Genomic DNA, 21049 nt, shown 5'->3' with positions numbered 1-21049 from the left:
GTGCCCAAACCACCCCATTCCCAGGATTTTTGGAACCCCCCCCCTCAACTTCTCCCCAACACCCAGGACTGCAGAGCACTGAGAAGCTTTACTGGGAACACTGGGAACAGCTGGTTAGTGTGGGAAGAAATGCAGGGAAGGGGGGGACAGGCGATCCCCCCAAATGAGCGCAGGGTTTGGGGGGTCCCGGCTGGGCCCGAGGCCACGGGGAGGGGCTGTGGCCGCCGGCAGCTCAGGAGCTCTGTGGGGAGAGAAAAGGGGGTGAGAGCAAAGGGGCTGGGGGGGCAGGGGGGGCCCAGAGGCTGTGGGAGAGCAAGGGGGGGGCCACGCCCCCAATTTGGGGACCCCCCTTTACCTTCTCCCGCAGGTAGAAGCCGAGCCCCAGCGCCAGGAAGACCAAGCCCAAGACGAAGCCCCCGACCCCCACCAGGATCTTGCTGCGGACGGTGTCCGGTGGCATCTCTGGGGGGAGCCACCAGCCGGGGGGGTCAGCACCCCCAAAACCTCCTCCCACGCACCCCCCGGCACCCCACAGAGCCCGGCCCGCTCTCCCCCAGCCCACCCGGGGGTCCCTCAAACCTCCTGCCAGTCCCTTCCCAGCCCCTGTAGGGATCCCACCCGGCCCCTCCCGGACCCTTGAGGACCCTCCAACCCCCCTCCCAGCACCCCCAGCACCCACCAAACTCCCTCCCAGTCGCCCCCAGTGTGCCCCCAGTGCTGGGGGGGCCGGGCCGTACCCCAGTGCCGGCTGAGGGGGTGCTCCAGGCTGACGTGCTCCACCTGGCAGCTGTAGGTGACCCCGCGCCGGGGGGGGATTTCCAGCAGCACCAGCACCTGGTAGGTCCAGTCCCCGTTGGGGACCACGTCGGTGGCCACCACGTGCTCCGGCACCTCCTGCCCATCCTGGAACCACCTCACCTGCACCGGCGCAGGGTAGAAATCCATCCCGGAGCAGAGCAGGCGGCCGGGGCCGGGCTGGGAGCTCGACGGCACCAGCGAGATGGACACGCTGGGGGGCACTGGGAGGGACGGGGGAGACACTGGGCTCAGCTGGGGGGCACTGGGAGGGAGGGGAGAGGACTTGTAGGACATTGGTAGGTATTGGGATGGGAGTGGGAGGGACTGGGATGGCAGTGGGAGGGACTGGGAATAGAGTGGGGGAGAAGGGGCTGGGCTGGGGGGACACTGGGGAGAGAGTTGGGAGATGTGGGAGTGAAGTGAGAACGACTGAGAATGGAGTGAGAGGGTCTGGGAATGGAGTGACGGGGACTAGGAATGACTGGAAATGACTGGAAAGGACTGGGAATGACTGGTCTGGACTGGGAAGGAAGCGATCGGGCCTGGGAGGCTGAGTCGTGGGGAGGGAACTCTTCGCTTTGGGTCTGCCTGGCAACTGGAGCGTCATCAAAGACACGCGCTTGGATTGGCTGAGGGGCGTGAGCTCGGTGGCCCCAGCGGGGTGGAGACGGGGGGGGGGCACTGGGAGAGACTGGGATGGACTGGGATGGAGTCAGAAAAAGTGGAATGGACTAGGAGAGACTAGGGGGCATTGGAAGGACTGGGAGAGACAGGAAAGAACTGGGAAGGGGCGACAGGCCAAGGGAAGGGCACAGGGAGGGCTGAGGGGTCTGGGATGATTCCCAGGGAGGGTTTGAAGGGCTCCAGGGTCATTCCCGAGACAGGGACCGAGGGGACCCGCTCTGCCCCACGCTCACCTCTCCTCTCCACGATGAACGGAGCACCAAGTTTGTAGTTGTGCCGGCACAGCCTGTCCACTTCACCCCGTTCGTACTCCAGAATTTTGGGGTTGCTGTTCCATTGCCTGGCCCAGAATTCTCCATACGGGGTGTCTCCCACATAGACCCCCACATCGCTGTCGAAGTGGGCGAACTGCTCCCGGTTGTAGATGTACCTGTCCACATACCTCACCCGCTCGGTGCCGTTGATGACGTAACACTCGGCCTTTCCCATCCACTGGAACACCCCTGTGTGTGCAGGACACGGGTCAGGGGGTGCCCCGTCCACCCCCATCATCCCCATCCCCCCACAGCAGGCTGGGAGCTCAGGGGGCCACCCCGGACCCCCCTTTCCCATCCCCTCTGCCCCACGGACGCCCCAGCACCGGCTCTTGGCTGGGGGGGGAAGCCCCCATCAGCCCCCGGGGATGGACAAGGGTGGCTGGGGACCCCCCCACTGCGGATTCGACCCCCCCAGAGCCCCAAGGAACCGCTCCAGGGCTCAAGAAACACCCAGGGACCCCCATGGCACCCCTCTGCCTGCTCTCCCACCCACCCCTTTCCCCCCTCTCCCACCCCTTTCCCACTGTCCCCACAATCCCCAGACCCCCCGCACTCACTTTGGGGTTCCCACCACCCTCCCACTCACTCTGGGCCTTCCGACCCCCCTCGCACTCACTTCTGGGGCTCCCACCCCCTCTTTTCTCCCCTCTTTCCCCCCCTTTCACACCCCACCCCCCTGCCCGCCACCCCTGCTCACCCGACAGCTCCTCGCCCGCAGCCGGGGGGGCTCCCAGCACCACCAGCACCGCCAGCACGGCCCCAGCTCCCCGCACACGCTCCATGCCCAGCGCCGGACAGCTGCTGACAGCCCCAAACCAGCCGGGCGGCGCCGTTTTGGGGGGTTTGGGGCGCGCTGGGCTTGGCTGAGGGCGCAGTTGGGGCCCTTTTTTCGAGGCGTCTTCCCGGCGACTGATGAGTCATCAGCGCGGCGCGCTGGGATTGGGCGCGGGCGGCGTGGGCGCTTTGGGATTGGCTGAGGGCCGTTGGGGGCCCCCGCGGCAGCCCCGGGACTGGGGGGTTCGGGGGGGTCCGTGGGCTGCGGGGGAGGGGGGAGCTCAGGGCCCACCAAAAATGCCCATCCAGGGCTCCCAAAGCTCAGGGCAACCTAAAAACGCCCATCCGGGGCTCCCGCAGCTCCAACGGGCCCCCAAAATCACCGGAGGGCGGTCTCTGATTGGCTGAGCTCGGGGAGGGCTCCGTTCCGGACGGGTCTGCCCGGCAGCTGATGACGCGTCAGCACCGCTCGCTCCCATTGGCTGCTGCTGCTGACCCTGCCCAGGCCTTGGGGGGTCCGGGGTGGGTTTTGGGAGTTCTCGGATTCCTGGGGTTGGCGTTTGGGTTGACCTGGATACGTGGGAATGAGGTTCTGGGTGTCCCCGAGTGCCCAATAACCTCCAGTTCCTGGGATTCTTGGGGTGTGACGTTTTCCAAATCCCACTCTTCCTGGGATTTTTAGGGTTTGGGCGTGCCCAGTCCCCTCTCTTCCAATATTTTGGGCTCTGGATGTGCCCAAGCAAACTTTCTCGGGGATTTTTAGGGTCTGGGAGTGCCCCAACCCCTTATTCCCATGAGTTTTATGGTCTAGGAGTGTCCAAGCCCCTCTTTTCCAATATTTTGGGGTCAGGGAGTGCCCCAAACATGATGTTCCTGTAACTTCTGGGATGTAGGAGAGCCCCCATGTTCCCAAGATTTTTGGGGTCTGAATGTCCCCAAAAGCCCTGTTCAAAGGATTTTGTGGGTCTGGAAGTGCCCAACCCCCCCCATTCCTGGGATTTTCAGAGCCCCCTCACTGCCCCCCCAAAAACAGGGACTGCAGAGAACTGGGAAGCTTTCCTGGGAACACTGGGAGCAGTCGGCTGGGGTGTGAACAAAAGCAGGGCCGGGGGGGACACACGACCCCCCCAAAGTGCGGGCGGGGCTGGACTGGGGGGTCCCGGCTGGGCCCGAGGCCACGGGGAGGGGCTGCGGCCGCCGGCGGCTCAGGAGCTCTGTGGGGAGAGAAAAGGGGGTGAGAGCAGGGTGGGGGAACAGGGGGGGCACCGGGATACACCAAGACCTGGACTGGAGCCAGCGGGACCAGAACTGGGGCAACTGGGATATACTGGGAGTGTCTGGGAGTGAGTGGAACCATAATAGGGGTGAATGGGAGCAACTGGAACCACGCTGGGGGCAACTGGGGTCATCCTGGGAGCAGCTGGGCCCCTGCTGGGCTCATACTGGGATCGGACTGGGATCTTAAAGGGAGAGACTGGGTCAATCCTAGAGACAACTTAGAGCAACTGGGATCACACTGGGAGAAACTGGGAGCAACTGGGACCATGCTGGGGAGTACTGGGATCATAGTGGGATCACAGCTGGGGAGCTTGGCCCATGCTCGGAGAAATTGGGGACACAGTGAGGGTGACTGGGGTCATACTGGGGATGACTGGGATCAAACTGGAGTCGTACTGGAAGTGTCTGCAAGTTACTGGGATTGTACTGAGGGTGACTGGACTCATAGTGGGATCATACTGGGAGCAACTGGGACCACCTTGGGGGCAACTGGGATCCAATTGGGAGTGACTGGGATCCTAGTGGGGGTGACTGGGAGTGACTGGGATCCTAGTGGGAGTGACCAGGGCCATACTGGAACCATCCTGGGAGTGACTGTCAGTGACTGGGATCATACTGGGCATAACTGGAACTATTCAGGAGGGAACTGCGAAACAGTGGGGCCATGGTGGAAGTATGGTGGAACTGGGAGTAACTGGGAGTGCCAGGGTGCATTCTGGAGGCAACTGGCATAGACTGGGAGTGACTGGGAGTGACTGGGATTGTACTGATGGGAACTGGAAGCATCCTGGGACAAGTGGAAGTAACTGGGTATGACTGTGAGCATGCTGAGGGCAACTGGGATCTACTGGGAGAGTCTGCAACCATCCTGGGGGTGACTGGGAGCACACTGGGAGTGACTTGGACCATTTGGGGGGCAACTGGGAGGAACTGGGAGTGACTGGATGTACAAGGGGGCAACTGGGATTGACTGGGACCATGCTGGGGGAAGACTGGGATCATACTTGGATTGACTGGATCTGTGCTGGAGGCAACTGGGAGCATGCTGGGGACAACTGAGCCCACAGTGAGGGTGACTGGGGTCATACTGGGAGTGACTGGGAGCATTCTGAGGGCAGTTGGGACCATGTTGGTGCAACTGGGATATACTGGGAGCAAGTGGGATCACGCTGGAGGTTACTGGGATCATACTGGGAGCAAGTGGGACCACACTAGGAGTGACTGGGAGTGACTGGATCTACAATGGGGCAACTGGGATTGACTGGGACCATGCTGGGGGAAGACTGGCATCACACTTGGATTGACTGGATCTGTGCTGGAGGCAACTGGGAGCAACTTGGCCCATGCTGGGGACAACTGTGATTGTACTGGGATAATACTGGGATATTACTGGGATCAGACTGGGATCAGACAGGGATCATACTGGAAGCAACTGGGTCTCTGCTCAGGGCAACTGGGAGCAACTGGGATCACAGTGGAAAAACTGGGAGCAACTAGGACCACACTGGGAGTGACTGGGAGTGGCTGTGAGTAACTGGGATTATGCTGGAAGCTACTGGGAGCAACTGAGAGTGAGTGGGACCACATTGACTTCAACTGGGATATACTGGGAGAGACCAGGAGTGAGTGGGATCATACTGAGACTGACTGGGATCATAGTGGGAGTGACTGGGAGTACCAGGGATCATCCTGGGAGTAACTGGAACCATAGTCAGTGACTGGGAGGAACTGGGAGCCTGCTGGGGGCAAATGGCTTTATCCTGGGAGTGCCAGGGCATGTCTGGGTTCATCCTGGCTGTGAGTGCCACCATCTGGGGTGTCACTGGGATCCTCCTGGGATGGTCCTGGGAGGGACTGGGAGGGAGTGGAACTCTAGTGGGGTGATTGGGAGCAACTGGGAGCATGCAGGGGGTAACTTGGATCCTACTAGGAGAGACTGGGATCAGAGTGGGAGTGACTGGGATCATAGTGGGATGATACTGGACCTGACTAAAAGTGACTGAGATGATACTGGGGTGACTGGAAGCCTGTTGGAGGCAAGTGGGATCTACTGGGAGTGGCTGGGAGTGACAGGGATGATACTGGGAGTTACTGGAAGCACAGGAGGGGTGAATGGGAGCAACTGGAACCACACGGGGGGCAACTGGGATCATACTGGAAGCAACTGGGACCACCTTGGTGGTAACTGGGATCCAATTGGGAGTGAATGGGAGTGATTGAGATCATAGTGGGAGTGACCAGGGCCATACTGGAACCATCCTGGGAGTGACTGTCATTGTCCAGTGGGAGTGAGTGGAACTACCACATGGTGGAACTGGGAGCCAGTGGGGCCATGGTGGAAATATGGTGGAACTGGGAGTGACTGGGAGTGACAGGGTGCATTCTGGAGGCAACTGGCATAGACTGGGAGTGACTGGGATTGTACTGATGGGAACTGGAAGCATCCTGGGGCAAGTGGAAGTAACTGGGTATGACTATGAGCATGCTGAGGGCAACTGGGCTATACTGGGAGAGTCTGCAACCATCCTGGGGGTGACTGGGACCACACTGGGAGTGACTGGGAGTGGCTGTGAGCAACTGGGATCATGCTGGAAGCTACTGGAAACAACCGGGAGTGAGTGGGACCACACTGGGGGCAACTGAGATATAATGGGAGAAACCAGAATTGAGTGGGATTATACTGGGACTAACTGGGAGCAACTGGGAACTTGCAGGGGGTAACTTGGATCCTACTAGGAGAGAATGGAATCAGACTGGGAGTGACTGGGATCATGCTGGGATCAGACTGGGCATGACTAAAAGTGACTGAGATCATCCTGGGGGTGACTGGGCCCATCCTGGGGGTGACTGGGCCCATCCTGGGGGTGACTGGGAGCCCCTGGGCCCGTGCTGGGAGCCCCTGGGCCCCCCTGGCTGGAACTGCTTTCCCTCCTGCGGGTTCTTGGCAAAGGCCCCAAAGCACAAACTCTGCTCCGAGCCCTCGGGGCGTTTCCTCCCTTTGGGCAGCAGCAGCTCCTGAGCCCTGAACAGGCTCCTGTCCCCTGCAAACACTTCACCTGCCTTTGACCTGGGAGCTCTCAGTGACTCACTCATTTAATGAATATTGAAACTTGGCTTTTTCTCTTATTTTTCTTCTTTTTTTGTCTTTCTTTCCTCTTTATCCTTTCTAAAATTCCCTCTCCCCTCTCTTTCCCTCCCCTCCCTCTGTCCTTTGTGCCACAACCATAACCCAGTTGCTCCCAGTATGATCCCAGTCACTTACAGTCACTCCCAGGATGGTTCCAGTGTGGTCCTGGTCACTCCCACTATTATCCCAATCACTCCCAGTCACTCCCAACTGGATTCCAGTTGCCCTCAAGGTGGTCCCAGTTGCTCCCAGTTTCCCCCACGATGGTTCCTTATCCTCTCAGGGACTCCCAGTCTGAGTCCAGTATGGCCTCAGGCACTTTCAGTCACTGCCTGGAGGAGGCCATTTGCCCCTGCATGGTCCCAGTTGCTCCCAGGATGATCCCACTATGAGTCCAGTCACCCCCAGTATGACCCCAGGAACTTCCAGACACTTGCAGTACGAATCCAGTTTGATCCCAGTCATCCCCAGTATGGTTGCAGTGCCTCTCCCATACTCCCAGTAGTATTGCAGTCACTCCCAGGATGGTCCCAGTATGAGCCCAGCAGGGGCCCAGCTGCTCTCACTCTGATCCCAGTTGCCCCCAGTGTGGTTGCTCCAGGATGGATCAGGAATGGGAACCCCTCTGTGCCCCCCCCTTGTGTCACCCTGTTCTGGGGGAGCTTTGGGGGGACATCTGCACCCCAACACGGCATCCAACACATCCCAAAGTGTGCTGGGACCCCCTTAAACCTGGGAATTGAGGGGAACCATGGAAAACCCTTGTCAGAGAGAAAATTGGGTGACCTGAGTCCTGGATGCTTTTAGGAAAGAGGTCTGAACATTTCTTGAAGAATGGAGGGGGGTGACGTTTTTATTCTTGACCTTTCCAGTTCTCCCTTTGGGGGCAGGATGTCCTCTGGGCCAATGTTTTGTTCCCTTTGCAGTGAGTGCAGCCTCAGAGGGCTGAGCCCTCTCTGGCTGGGCTTGGCCTCTCCTGCAGAGACTCAGGCCTGGCTGGGCTGCCCCAGGCAGACGCTGCAGGAAGAAGAGCTCAGGCCGCCTGGCTCTGGTGTCCCTGGGGCTCAGCCTGTGCCCCATTGCTGGGCAGGGGCTGAGCCCCACCTCTGCCTCGGGGCCTTGGCCAAAGGGCTGGCAAGGAAGAGGCCCAGCAGCCTTGGGGCCTGCCCAGCTTTCCTCCTCCCTGGGGGCTCTCAGTCCTCCCCTGACACCGTGTGGGCCCAAGGCCTTGCTGGCTTCGGGCTCACGGCCCGCCGGCACCATCCCAGCGGCCTGACCCCCCTCCTTCCCCTCTCTCCAGCCTCTCCTGCCTTTGCTGGCAAGGGGCCATCCAAGGAAAAGCCCGGTTCTCAGCAATGGCACCTGTGGCACGGCTGCAAGGCTCGAGTGGGCCAGGCAAGAGCAGGAGCAGCGAGAGCCTGAGGAGCCAGGAGATGCCCTGGCTGGGCATCGTGCTGCTGCGGGACGAGCTGACACCTCTGCACAGTCTCTGCCCGTCCCTGCCAGCCGACTTCTGCCCAGGCTCTGGGCACGGGGACGCAGCACTGACAGTTTTCAGCCCCCGCGCTGTTCCACAGAGGCTGTGATGTCACAAGGCCCTTGCCTGGCAGCCAGGAGATGGGCAAGGCAAGGCAAGGACGGAGCCTCGGAGCCACCAGCACGCTGTCCCCAAAGGCTGGGCTGGCACAGAAGCCCAGAGTCCCTGAGCTTGGCAGAGACTTGTGAGATCAGCCGGGGTCCAGCCTACGCCCCATCCCCAGCCGTCAAGCAGACCACGGCACTCAGTGCCATGGCCAGTCTTTGCTTAAACACCTCCAGGGACGCTGACTCCACCACCTCCCTGGGCAGCCCATTTCAATACCTAATCCCTGTTTCTCTCCAAAAAGTCCTGCTCCTGTCCCTGACAAACAGCCCCTGACAGGCAGGTCCTCGGGTCCTCTTGTCCTGTCGCCTGTTGCCTCGGAGAAGGGGCTGACCCCCACCTGGCTCCAGCCTCCTGTCAGGAAGTTGTGGACAGGGAGAAGGTCAGCCCCGAGCCTCCTCTTCTCCAGGTTGGAGAAGCCCAGCTCCCTCAGCTGCTCCTCACAGGCCATGCACTGCACACCCTTGCCCAGCTCCATTGCCCTGCTCTCCACCCACTGCAGCCCCTCAAGGTTCTCCCTGAATTGAGGGGCCCAGAGCTGGACACAGCACTCCAGGGGTGGCCTCACCAGTGCCCAGTCCAGCAGAAGCATCACTGCCCTGCTCCTGCTGCCACACTCTTTCTGATCCAGGCCAGCCTGCCCTTGGCCTTCTTGCCCACCCGGGCACCCGCTGGCTCAGGTTCAGCCTCTGTCCACCAGCACCCCCAGGGCCTCTCCCACGGGGACCCTTTGCAGCTCCTCTGCCCCCGGCCTGGAGCTGCAGGGGGTTCTTGTGGCCAGAGGCCCCAAAGGCACCAAAGGCACTCTTGAACCTCATGCCCACGGGCTCGGCCCAGAGGTCCAGCCTGTCCAGGTCCCTCTGCACAGCCTTCCTGCCCTCCAGCACATCCACACTGCAAGCCAGCTTGGGGTCCTCTGCCAATTTGCTCCTGGAAGACTCAATGCCCTCCTGCACATCCCCACGAAAAATAGGCAACAGGACTGGGCCTGTTACCCAACAAGTTCTAGTGCTTGACAAAGGAGCCCACCCAGCAGTGGGGAGAAACTGCTGGCAGGAGATTGAATGGGGGCAAGAGACAATGGATGATGGACAAGTTCTGGCCCATGGCCATTTGTTAGAAAAACAAAGTAAAAGTTTAAGGCCTGCCATATTTCAGTGGTCAGAGACCTGGCAGAGAAATCTATTTTTGAGACCTGGACACCAAGAAGGCAGAATTTCTAAACCACAAAGACCCTTAGAGAAACCAGAGATGAAGACAAAACTAACACAGACAGTTACTGAGGCTCTCCCTATCTAGGGAAAAGACAGTTCCTTTGGATACATGTCTGGAATAAAGAGAAGTGCCAGAAATATTCAAACACAAAAAATATCTTTTATTACACTGAGAATAATAATAAGAATCATCTTAGCCAAGAGAATCAAGAACTAAAAAAGGATACAAAATATCTTATTGTGTGGCCTTAAAAACAAATACTACAAACAGCATTTAATACAGTATTAACTAGTGAAAAAAGGGGGTTAAAGGGATACCAAAAAAGGGATCTTAACACAATATTATGGATAACTATTAACACAATATTGGTTAGTAAAAAGGGAAATTAAAGGGAAATACTGTGAACAACTTATTTATGTAACAATATTCAATAATAAAAGGGGAATTGAAGTGACACTAAAGGGATATTAAAAAGTTTGTTCTCTCAGTTGCTTCCTGTCAATAAACTGTGCTGACCCCCACAGACAGGCCAGGGCTGTCAGGATCTGCAGCAGCTGGTCGGTGCCCGTGCTTAGCGGGCGTCCCCGCGGAGCAACAGGCTCGGTGGTAGGATGAGGATCGCTCAGCTCAGCAGTCCCGACACCCCATTTGATCAGTTCCACATTACACCACGTGGGGCCAGTACCCAGTATAAGGTGATGCCTGAATGGCAGCCAAACCCCGCCTGATCATCACCTCATGGCAACAGTCTGTGCCTGCCCTACTTGTAGGGCAAGGGGCCAGCGACCCCTGCCCACATCATCTTCCTCCCATCATCATCTTTCTCACCCCTATGGATGACCTCTACCATTGTGTTTCCAGGGTAGATGTATCCATCTTGCAGTATGTGGCAAAACCAAGGAAGAACTCAGCTCTGATAAGAGGGGATATCAAGCTGACTTGCTAAAAAGCACAATGGACCTTCCAATTAGCTTGTGCCATGAAGTTACATTGTACCATACTCTGGCTGGTTTCACATCCTAATATGATTCCTTTCTCACGCCTCTATGCTCCATTGATCATCTAATTCAAAAGTACCCCCCTTACACTTTGATCCACTGGGGGTGAGGGAGGGAAGCCCCCACACTCAGGGAAGTTATGAGTTATTATATCCATGGACAGTGTCCCGGGCCATGCCACGAACCCCCAACGTCTCCCAGGCCTGCACAGAGTTCCTGAGAGGGGCAGGGAAAAGGTTTTTTCCCACCTTCCAAGATTGGCAGAGGGGGGATGGGCTTTGATGGGCCATGCCATGAACCCCCAACACCTCGGACAGCCCAGAGCAGAGTTCCCGTGAGGGGCCTGGTAAACTCGGCTCTTCTCTCCCTTCCAGGGCTTGACACCTTCAGCAGCACTGGAGGGGGAGATGGGCCCAGCTGCCCATCAGAGGGATAATGCCAAAGTCCTGCAAAAGCCACCAAAAGTCTCCTGGCAATCCCAGAATGCAGAAATCATTGACTGTTCAGTCTCTGACAGTTTCACACAGGAAAAAGCAGGAAGTTGATCCATCGGGAAGAGCCGCAGGGGGGCCGGGGTGGGTGGGAGCAGCGGGATGAGCTCTGCCAGCAGCTCCTGCCTTTCCACAGGGGACCCCGGAGACTGGGAACCCCCCGGAGCCGCGGGACCCCCGGCAGCCTGGAGAAGGGGGACCCCCAATGCAGGCAGAAGTGCCATCAGGCCAGACAGGGGGGACCCCCCTAACCGCAGAGAGCAGAGAGGGGGAACTCTTGAGAGGGGTTTTTGGGCTGAATGTTGGTGTTTTGGAGGTTTTTATGGACACAAGATGCCCAGTGAGTCCTAGAGCTGGACTTGGGCAGGAGGAACCCCCAAGGCAACGCGCTCACCCCTTGTTTTTCCCACCCAGCAGGATTTCTGCTTCCCAAAGCTTGGTCGGATGGAGGAGGAGGCTGTGAGGAAGAGGAAGATGCCGCGGGCCCCCCAGGCAGGTGAGGAGGAAGTCAGTGCCCCTTTGGGTCGGTCTTTTGTCTTTTGTGGCCGTCCTGCCGGGGCCGGAGTTGGGGGGATGTCCTTGGGTTCCCTGTGGGCCGGAGGCAAATCCCCTGCGTGTCCTTGTTGCTTCCTGCCCCAGGCCCCGAGGTGAGGCCGGAGAGCGCGGAGGACAAATCCCGGCGGCAGAGCCTGGTGGGAGAGGCCGTTTTGAAGGGCTCCCCGGTGCAGGAAGGCAGCGGGGAGGAAAAGGGCCGGAGATGCCCCCGCAGGAGGGGCTCCAAAGCCATCCCAGGGGGCTGTGAGGAGGAAAGAGCCAGCGTGTGCCGGGAAGGCGGCCGGAGCTTGAGGCGGAGCTGCGAGCTGGTGGTCCCTGAGCAGCCTCCCAGCAGGGAAAAGCCCTTCAGGTGTTTGGAATGTGGGAAGAGCTTCAGCAAGAGAACCAACCTCCAGAGGCACCAGCACATCCACACTGGGGAACGGCCCTACACGTGTGGGGCGTGTGGAAAGAGCTTCAATCAGAGCTCCAACCTGCTCCAACACCAGATGATCCACAGTGGGGAAAGGCCCTACATGTGTGAGGAATGTGGGAAGAGCTTCACTCAGATCTCCGACCTGCTCCGACACCAGATGATCCACAGTGGGGAACGGCCCTACACGTGTGCGGAGTGTGGGAAGAGCTTCAGTGACCGCTCCACCCTCCGCAACCACCGTCGCATCCACAGTGGGGAACAGCCCTACACGTGTGCGGAGTGTGGGAAGAGCTTCAGGAAGAGCTCCAGCCTCCACAATCATCGACGCATCCACAGTGGGGAACGGCCCTACACGTGTGAGGAGTGTGGGAAGAGCTTCAGGCAGATCTCCCACCTGCTCCGACACCAGATGATCCACAGTGGGGAAAGGCCCTACATGTGTGGGGAATGTGGGAAGAGCTTCACTCGGATCTCCACCCTGCTCCGACATCAGATGATCCACAGTGGGGAAAGGCCCTACACGTGTGAGGAATGTGGGAAGAGCTTCACTCAGATCTCCAACCTGCTCCGACATCAGATGATCCACAGTGGGAAAGGCCCTACACGTGTGCGGAGTGTGGGAAGAGCTTCAGGGACAGCTCCAGCCTTTGCAAACACCGTTGCATCCACACCAGGGAATGGCCCTACAAGTGCTTGGAATGTGGGAAGAGCTTCAGCACAAGCCCCAAGCTGCTCAGCCACCAGCACATCCACACTGGGGAACAGCCCTACACGTGTAGGGAATGTGGGACAGCTCCACCCTCTACACCCACCGTCGCCTCCACATCAGGGAGAGGCCCTTCCACTGTGGGGAGTGTGGGAAGAGCTTCAGGCAGAGCTCTTCCTTGACCTCCCACCAACGGACCCACCAGTAATGGAAGCCCCGAGTGCCCCGACTGCGGGAAGAGCTTCGGCCGCTGCTCCAACTCCATCAGCCATGGGAGGACCCGCGTTGGATGATCCACAGGGACCCCCGTTGGGCACAGACCTGGTGTGCTGGTTTAATGGTAAACCAGCAGGGGAAATGGCAGCGGTGACACCTGGAATGGGATGGAACACCTGGAAAGGGAATGAGAATGCCTGGAATGGGAATGGAGACATAAAGAATGGGACTGGGACAATAGCAATGGGATGGGAACACCAGGAATGGAAATGGGAAGACCTGGAATTGGAATGGGGACATTGGGAACAGACTGGGGACACTAGGAATGGGAATGGGGGCAGAAGGAATGGGAATGGGGACACGTGGAATGGGGAGGGAACACCTGGAATGGGAATGGAGACACCTGGAATGGGAACACCTGGAATGGAAATGGGGACACCAGGAATGGAAATGGGGACACCAGGAATGGAAATGGGAACACCTGGCATTGGAATGGAGACACCTGGAATGGGAACACCTGGAACGGGAATGGAGACACCTGGAATGGGAATGGGGACACCAGGAATGGAAATGGGAACACCTGGAATTGAAATGGAGACACCTGGAATGGGAACACCTGGAATTGGAATGGAGACACCTGGAATGGGAACACCTGGAATTGGAATGGAGACACCTGGAATGGGAACACCTGGAATGGGAATGGGGACACCAGGAATGGAAATGGGAACACCTGGAATTGAAATGCAGACACCTGGAATGGGAACACCTGGAATTGGAATGGAGACACCTGGAATGGGAACACCTGGAATGGGAATGGAGACACCTGGAATGGGAATGGGGACACCAGGAATGGGAACGGGAACACCTGGAATTGAAATGGAGACACCTGGAATGGGAATACCTGGAATGGGAATGGAGACACCTGGAATGGGAACACCTGGAATTGAAATGGAGGCACCTGGAATGGGAACACCTGGAATTGGAATGGGGACACCAGGAATGGAAATGGGAACACCTGGAATTGGAATGGAGACACCTGGAATGGGAACACCTGGAATGGGAATGGGGACATCAGGAATGGGAACACCTGAATTGGAAGGGAGAACACGGGAATGGGAAACCTGGAATGGGAATGGGAACACCTGGAATGGGAATGGGGACATCAGGAATGGGAATGGGGTCACCTGGGCTGGGAATGGGAACATTGGGAATGGGAACATTGGGAGCAGGTTGGGGACACCAGGAATGGGAATGGGAACATCTGGGATTTGAATGGGGACACCTGGAATGGGAATAGGGAAAACAGAGGTGGGATGGGAATACCTGGAATGGGAATGGGGACAATAGGAATGGGAATGGAGACAATAGGAATGGGAATGGAGACATCAGGAACTGGGAATGGGGAAAACAGAAGTGGGATGGGAACACCAGGAATGGGAGGAGGGACAATAGGAATGGGAATGGGGACACCTAAAATGGGATGGGACACCTGGAAAGGGAATTGGAACACCTGGAATGGGACTGGGAACATCTGGAATGGGAATGGAAACCCGTGGAATGAGAATGGGAATTCCTGGAATGGGAATGGGAACTCCTGGAATGGGAATGGGGACACCTGGAATGGGATGGGAACAACTAGAATGGGATGGGAACACCTGGAACAGGAATGCAAACCCGTGGAATGGGAATGGGAACACCCGGGCCCGGGCTGTGTCCCTGGTGAAACAGGAGGCCAGGCCCAAAAGAGTTCACTAAGAAATTTGGGCCTGCTAACAAGCTCCCAACAGCCAAGACGATCTGTGCTCGTTCTGTTCTACTGACTGGAGCAAAGCTTCAGAGAATAGTACAGGAACATGTCCTAGGCCTAGAGGGGATAAATTAGAGAGACAGCAGGATCAGGCAGACATTGGAAGAGGAGGAATAGGCCGGGAGCCAGGGCTTTTTCCAAGCTTCAGGGAGCGGGTCAAGAACAATGGAAGAGAAGGAAGGTCAAGCTGAGGAAGATGAGTTGAAGCCCCCAGAGCCATGGAGGAAGAGTGGAAGTCCCCTCAGGATTGAGGGCCAAGAGAAGCACCGCCCCAAGCCCCGCCTGAGCTCCACCTATACTCTGCCTATTCTTAATCTGCAGAGAGAGATGTTGGAATCACTGGAATATGCATTTAATCCCAGCTGAAGATTGTATAAAAATGCTGATTTTGTGTGAAGCCTTGGAGCAAGTTTGTCCAGCGCGAGCTGGCTTGCTCCCAATGTTGAAGAAACAAATACCTTGCTGCTTAAAGAGAAAAAAGTCTCTGAGCAGTTTCTCGGACCGATTTTTCGGATTCAGCACCCAGTCAGTCCCAGGATGATCCCAGTCACTCCTGCTCTCTCCCAGTTGCTCCCAGTTTCCTCCATGTGGTCCCACTCATTCCCAGTTGCCCCCAGAAGCTTCCAGCATGATCCCAGTTGCTCACAGCCACTTCCAGTCATCCCCAGTGCACTCCCAGTTGCTCCCAGGATGATCCCAATCACCTCCTGCATGATCCCACTTACTCTTGATATGATCCCAGTATGACCCCAGTCACCCTCAGTGTGGTCTCAGTTGCTCCCAGCATGGGCCAAGCTGCTCCCACTGTGATCCCAGTATGGTCCCAGTTGCTCCCAGTTACCCCTAGCACAGATCCAGTCACTTCCAAGTATGATCCCAGTCCTCCCTCCTGACAGTCCCAGTCAATCCCAGTTGCTTCTCTTGTAGATCCAGTCACTCAGTTCCTTCCAGTTGCCCCCAGCCTGGTCCTAATTCCCCTTCATGTAGTCCCAGTCACTCCCAGTACAGTCCCAGTTACCCCCACCATGGTTGCAGACACTCCCAGTATATTCCAGTAGAGCCCTCAGCAGGCTCGTAGTCCTTCCCAGTCACTCCCTGATGCCCCAGTAACATTCCAGTTTCCACCAGTATGATCCCAGTGACTCCAAGGCACTTCCACTATATCCTATGTGGCCTCCAGTTGCTCCCAGTAGCCCTCAGTGTGGTCCCAGTTGCTCCCAGTATGATCCCTGTTGCCCCAGTTCTGGTCCTGGAGGGTCCCAGTGTGCTCAGATCCTGCTCCCGGGGGGTCCTGCTGGGTCCCAGTCCTGGTCCCGATGTATCCTGGTGTCCCGATCCATTCCAGTCTGTCCCAGCCCATCTCAGTCCATTCCAGTCTGTCCCAGAGCATCCCATTCCATCCCAGTCCATCCCAGTCCATCCCAGACAGTCCCATTCATCCCTGTCCATCCCAGTCCATCCCAGTCCATTCCAGTCCATCCCAGTCTGTCCCAGTCCATCCCAGTCCATCCCAGTCCGTCCCAGTCCCTTCCCAGCAGCCGCCGCCGTTTCCCGGGTCCTGCCCCCCCGCCCCCCCAAGATGCTGACGGGGGTCGGGGCTCCGTCTTTGCCTTCGTCTCCCTGGGCCTGCCTGGAATGAAGGGGCCGCTGGGACACTGCGGGACCTCCTGAAACCAAAGGAACCCTGGGAGAATTTGGGTACTCCTGGAGTCAAGGCACAATTGGGACACTGCAGGGCCCCATGGAAAAAAAGGAACCTTGTGACACTGCGGAATTCATGGAATCCAGGGGCCTTTGTGACATGGGGGCCTCAGGGAACCAAAGGAAGCCTGAGGTGTTTCAGAAGGTCATGGAATCAAGGGGCCACTGGGACACTGCAGGGCCTCTGGCAATTAAAGGAACACTGGGACACTGGGGCAGGACATCCCCCCTGCAATGGCCCCAAGACAATGCCCCATTTGCAAAGGGGTCAGTGCTGAGCTGAGAGGGGGCCGGGACAAGGCAGGAGATGTTGGACCCCAGACTGGTTTGACCCCAAATGAAGCCCCTGATGGTGAGGGAAGCCCTGGAGTCCAAGGACTGTCAGTCCCTGGGTTTCTACCAGAAAGGGCCAGTCCCCTTTCCCAGGGGCAGCTTCTTCCAACAGAACCCTTCTTGGGGGGTGTGGAGATTCCTACCTTGGCTGGGGTCCCCCCCAAGGTCACTGCTGGAGGTTGAGAGCAGAGATCTCCCCACGAGCGCTGGTCTGGGGGAGTTCCATCCATCTCTAATTAAGAATTCTTGCTTGTTTGCCACCTTTAGTAGAATTGCTTCAACAATTGCTTTAATGTAGTGCCCTGTCCTACCTTATCCTGTACTACTGTTAGTTTGAGTGTTTCCACTGTTCACTAAATAATTCTGTTCTGTGTCATCATTTGCAAAAATAAATAATTCATTTTCTATCAATAGATCTGATTTGCCATCATTAAAGCCTGGGGAACAAACGTGGTTCAGTCACCCCTCTAGAATTGCTCTAAATTTCAACAGTTGGCACAATGCAAGGCTGAGATTGGATCCAGCAACCCCCAGCACCTCAGAGTAACTTGGGAGCTCAGGGGGACCACCCCCCTTTCCTAACCCCCAGTGCCCAAAGACCCCCATGGGACCGTCCATCCCTCCAGACCACGCCCCCTTTTCCACTCCTCTCCCTGTTCCTCCCACTTTTCCATGGTCCCCTCAATCCCCAGCCACCCCAAGATCAGTTTTGGGGTCTCAACCCCCATTTTTCCCCCTCTCCCACCCCTCACACATCATTCCCCCAATCCCCACCCCCCTCATGCTCAGTTTGGGGGTCCCACCCTCCCCTTTTCCCCACTCTTCTGACCTCTCCCACTCCTTTCCCATCAGCCCCCAATCCTCATTCCCCCTCCCCCTCCACTTTTGGGGGGTCCCACTCCCCTCCCGCTCACTTTGGGGTCCCACCACCCCTTTTATCCCCTCTGACTCACTGATCCCCCCCTTCCCAACACGCCCTCTCACCGCAGAGCTCCTCACCTGCAGTGGGGAGGTTCCCAGTAACATCAGTGCCCATGAAAGTCTCAACCCAAAAAAGGGTTAGGTGGAGTCCTGGGTGGGCTCTGAGTGGGTTTGGAGGTCCCTTGGGGGCTGTGGGGTGGTTTAAGGGGGTCCCAGCACACTTTGGGATGTGTTGGATGCCGTGTTGGGGTGCAGATGTCCCCCCCAAGCTCCCCCAGAACAGGGTGACACAAGGGGGGGGCACAGAGGGGTCCCCATTCCTGATCCATCCTGGAGCAACCACACTGGGGGCAACTGGGATCAGAGTGGGAGCAGCTGGGCCCCTGCTGGGCTCATACTGGGACCATCCTGGGAATGACTGCAATAACACTGGGAGTATGTGAGAGGGACTGCAACCATACTGGGGGTGACTGGGATCAAACTGGATTCATTGAATCCACTGGAAGTGTCTGGAATTTACTGGGATCATTGGGTGTGACTGGACTCATAGTGGGATCATACTGGGAGCAACTGGGACCATGCAGGGGCAAGTGGCCTCCTCCAGGCAGTGCCTCCCATTTCTGAGGAGAGAGTTAAAAAACCCCCACACCCCTCCACAGCCTTTGGAGGGTCTTCAGCCTGGAATGTGGATCTGCTGGTTGGTTCTTTGGTGTGGGTCAATCACCCAAGGCAAAAACTCCCCTCCCCCGTTCAACATCCCCCCCTTACAGCAATGCAGGGCAAAGAAACATTCCCTGCCTGGGTTTTTTTGAACAAGTAAACCTGTGACAACCTCCCAGGCTGCTGAGCAGGGACAAGGAGGCAATGAGGGCCCAGGGCTGCAAGGGGCACTTGTCTCCTCATGGTGGGACCGTAAATGGGCAGAAAAGGAACCCCCAAGGCTCAATTTGGGAGCAATAGTGGGCAGCCATTCTTTGTTATCAGCCCCTCACCCATGGGAGGATCTTCCCCCCAACCAGGTGTGTGTCCCGTTCTCCCCCAGGGCAGCTGAGATTTACTCACAATTTTACACATCCAGCAAATGTCTTACATATTCACTCCTTCCCTCAGAAAGATCACACCCATGGGAATTAGCTCAGAGAGGTCCTTCTGAAGTCCTTCCAAAGTCCTTATTTGGTCACTGGGGGTCTTCTGGTGGCCTCTTGGTGGTCTCTGGTGCTTGTTTGGAGCTTGAACTTTATTGACCTTGTCTGTTGAGCAGAGTATTTACAGCTGGATATAGAGGGCCCTTGTTCAGCATCTCTTCTCCAAAACCTGGACACTTATGTGACAACTACCCCAAGTGAAAAGCATTCAGAAACTTCCCGATTTTGGAACTCCCCTGCCAGAAACTTCCACTGTAAAGGCCCTGGAAAATTGCTGAGCAAGGGAGAATTCCTGCTCCCAGGAGAGACCCCGCCTGGTTTGACGGGAGGCCTGGGAAGGCCCCCCCTGGCAGAAGCTTTCCCCCCAGGCTCTCCAAGCTCCCGGCTGTGGGCAAAGCCAGCCCATGGCCCAGCGGGGTGGGCTGGGGCTGCCCAGGGGCAGGAGACACGGGCCCCACGGAGCGAGGCCAGCGGAGCCCCAGTGGGCCGGGGCTGGAGCGCCCGAGGCACGGGAGAGGCTGGAGAGCAGGCAGGGAGCCCGCAGGCCTGCCCGCTCCCAGCTGGCAAGGGCTGCAGGCAAAGAGGCAGCTCTGCAGGCCTGGAGCAGCACAGGGGCTCTCCAGCTCTGCCCTCGGCACAGGCCTCTCCCAGTGCACCAGGCACAGACGGGCACCATTGCAAAGGGGAACCTTGGAGTCCCAGTTTCGGGGGCAATCACACACTCGCCCCAAGGAGCCACAGCCAAGAGTCTGGGGGCAGCACGGGGCCCTTCCTGCAAATTAGAGAACTTCCCTAATCTTTCCGTGGGCCCACTTTGCCTTTGGATTCCTTGTTTCCATTAATCACAGAGGGGGTGTTAGGCCATAAATCACCTTTAGCCAGCACACAGCAACAATTCCTCACAAGCTGCTTTGGAGAGAACACAGCTTGGGAAAAGCACTAGAACTGTCAGTTTTGTGAGAGTTACCCTTGATAAGCTTCAGGGAACAAAGCCTGGGAGAGAAAGATGTGTTCTTGAACCTGCATATCTGGAAACAAGGGCCTTCTGCAGAAAGCAGCAGGTCAGGAGGAAGATGAACAAAGGCTCAGCATTTGTGGGGGAAAATGCCCACTGGAGGAAAAGATGCTAAAAAGAGTAAAAGTGTGAACTAATTAGCACAAGCAACAAGAGAGTACTGAGTAAGAGTGGCTAAAATACTAATTAATGAAATGGAACAATGAAATTATGGCATTTGGCACCAATGAACATTAATTTCTTTGTCAAAAATGTGAAAATGGGTGCAAAAGTGATGTCCTGCTGTCTGTGTGAAGGCAGCATTGTTGTTGGCCACATACACAGCCAGCAAAGAAAGTAATGCCTTGCTTTGTCACACTAAACCCATGGTGTTCGAGGGTTTGATTGATCCCAACAATGTCAGAGTATTTGGCAACACCCTCAGCAGTCAGTCACTTGCACTGCCAGCATGGGGGCCAAATACTGTCCTTGGAAAAAACATGGACTGCCATCATTTCCAGGAGCCCAGCTCCAAAATTTGGATAGCACTTCCCGAATTGGATATGTCTGGGGACTGCTGCCATGCTAAAAGGGCCAGGACAGAAAGCTGCTGCTGGCCTTTGCCTGCCCTGGGAAACCTTTCCTCTGCCCCCCAGCACTGGGGCTGGGGGCTGTCCTTCCCAAGGAAAGGGACTGTCATCCCCCCCGGGAGCCACCTCCAAACCTTGGATGCCACCTGCCAACCTGACTCTGTCAGGGATTGCTCCCATCCAAAAGGGGCCAGCACAGGAACCTGTTGCTGGCCTTTGCCTGCCCTGGGCACCCTGTCACCTGCCCCTGAAACACTGGGGCTGGGGGCTTTCCTTCCCAAGGGCAGTTAATGGCACCAACTTTCAGGAGCCCACCTCTGAGCTTTGGGCATCATCTCTGTC

The 21049-nt window shown here is 57.2% G+C and overlaps 1 protein-coding gene across 2 annotated transcripts; it reads right to left on the bottom strand.

Moving 5' to 3' along the window:
* Positions 1–226: 226 nt before the first annotated feature.
* On the bottom strand, positions 227–2590 carry LOC113998951 (class II histocompatibility antigen, B-L beta chain-like). 2 transcript variants are annotated; one of them, XM_039388870.1, is made up of 5 exons: positions 2497–2581; positions 1716–1985; positions 738–1019; positions 356–462; positions 227–241 (listed from the first exon to the last, which is right to left on the bottom strand). In XM_039388870.1, the coding sequence occupies exons 1-5, from the start codon at positions 2579–2581 to the stop codon at positions 233–235; spliced, it is 753 nt and encodes a 250-aa protein (XP_039244804.1). In that variant the 3' UTR covers positions 227–232. The 2 variants fall into 2 exon arrangements, with proteins under 2 accessions (XP_039244804.1, XP_039244807.1); XM_039388873.1 differs by having other exon boundaries at positions 233–462; positions 2497–2590.
* Positions 2591–21049: the final 18459 nt, after the last annotated feature.

Source organism: Pipra filicauda, unplaced genomic scaffold (assembly GCF_003945595.2).
Source record: "Pipra filicauda isolate LSUMZ 115617 unplaced genomic scaffold, ASM394559v2 scaffold1234_size21427_pilon, whole genome shotgun sequence".
NCBI lineage: Eukaryota > Metazoa > Chordata > Aves > Passeriformes > Pipridae > Pipra > Pipra filicauda.
Note: the sequence above shows the minus strand (reverse complement) of the source record. Positions and strands in the feature narration are given on the sequence as shown.

What these genes read in the sequence shown, in the direction of transcription:
- LOC113998951 (XM_039388873.1), bottom strand. Translation starts at nt 2,581, where the DNA reads ATGGAGCGTGTGCGGGGAGCTGGGGCCGTGCTGGCGGTGCTGGTGGTG. An exon ending in TGCGGGCGAGGAGCTGTCGG is followed by an intron (nt 1,986 to 2,496) that starts GTGAGCAGGGGT and finishes CTGCACACACAG; the next exon opens with GGGTGTTCCAGTGGATGGGA. An exon ending in CCCCCTCAGCCGGCACTGGG is followed by an intron (nt 463 to 737) that starts GTACGGCCCGGC and finishes GGCTCCCCCCAG; the next exon opens with AGATGCCACCGGACACCGTC.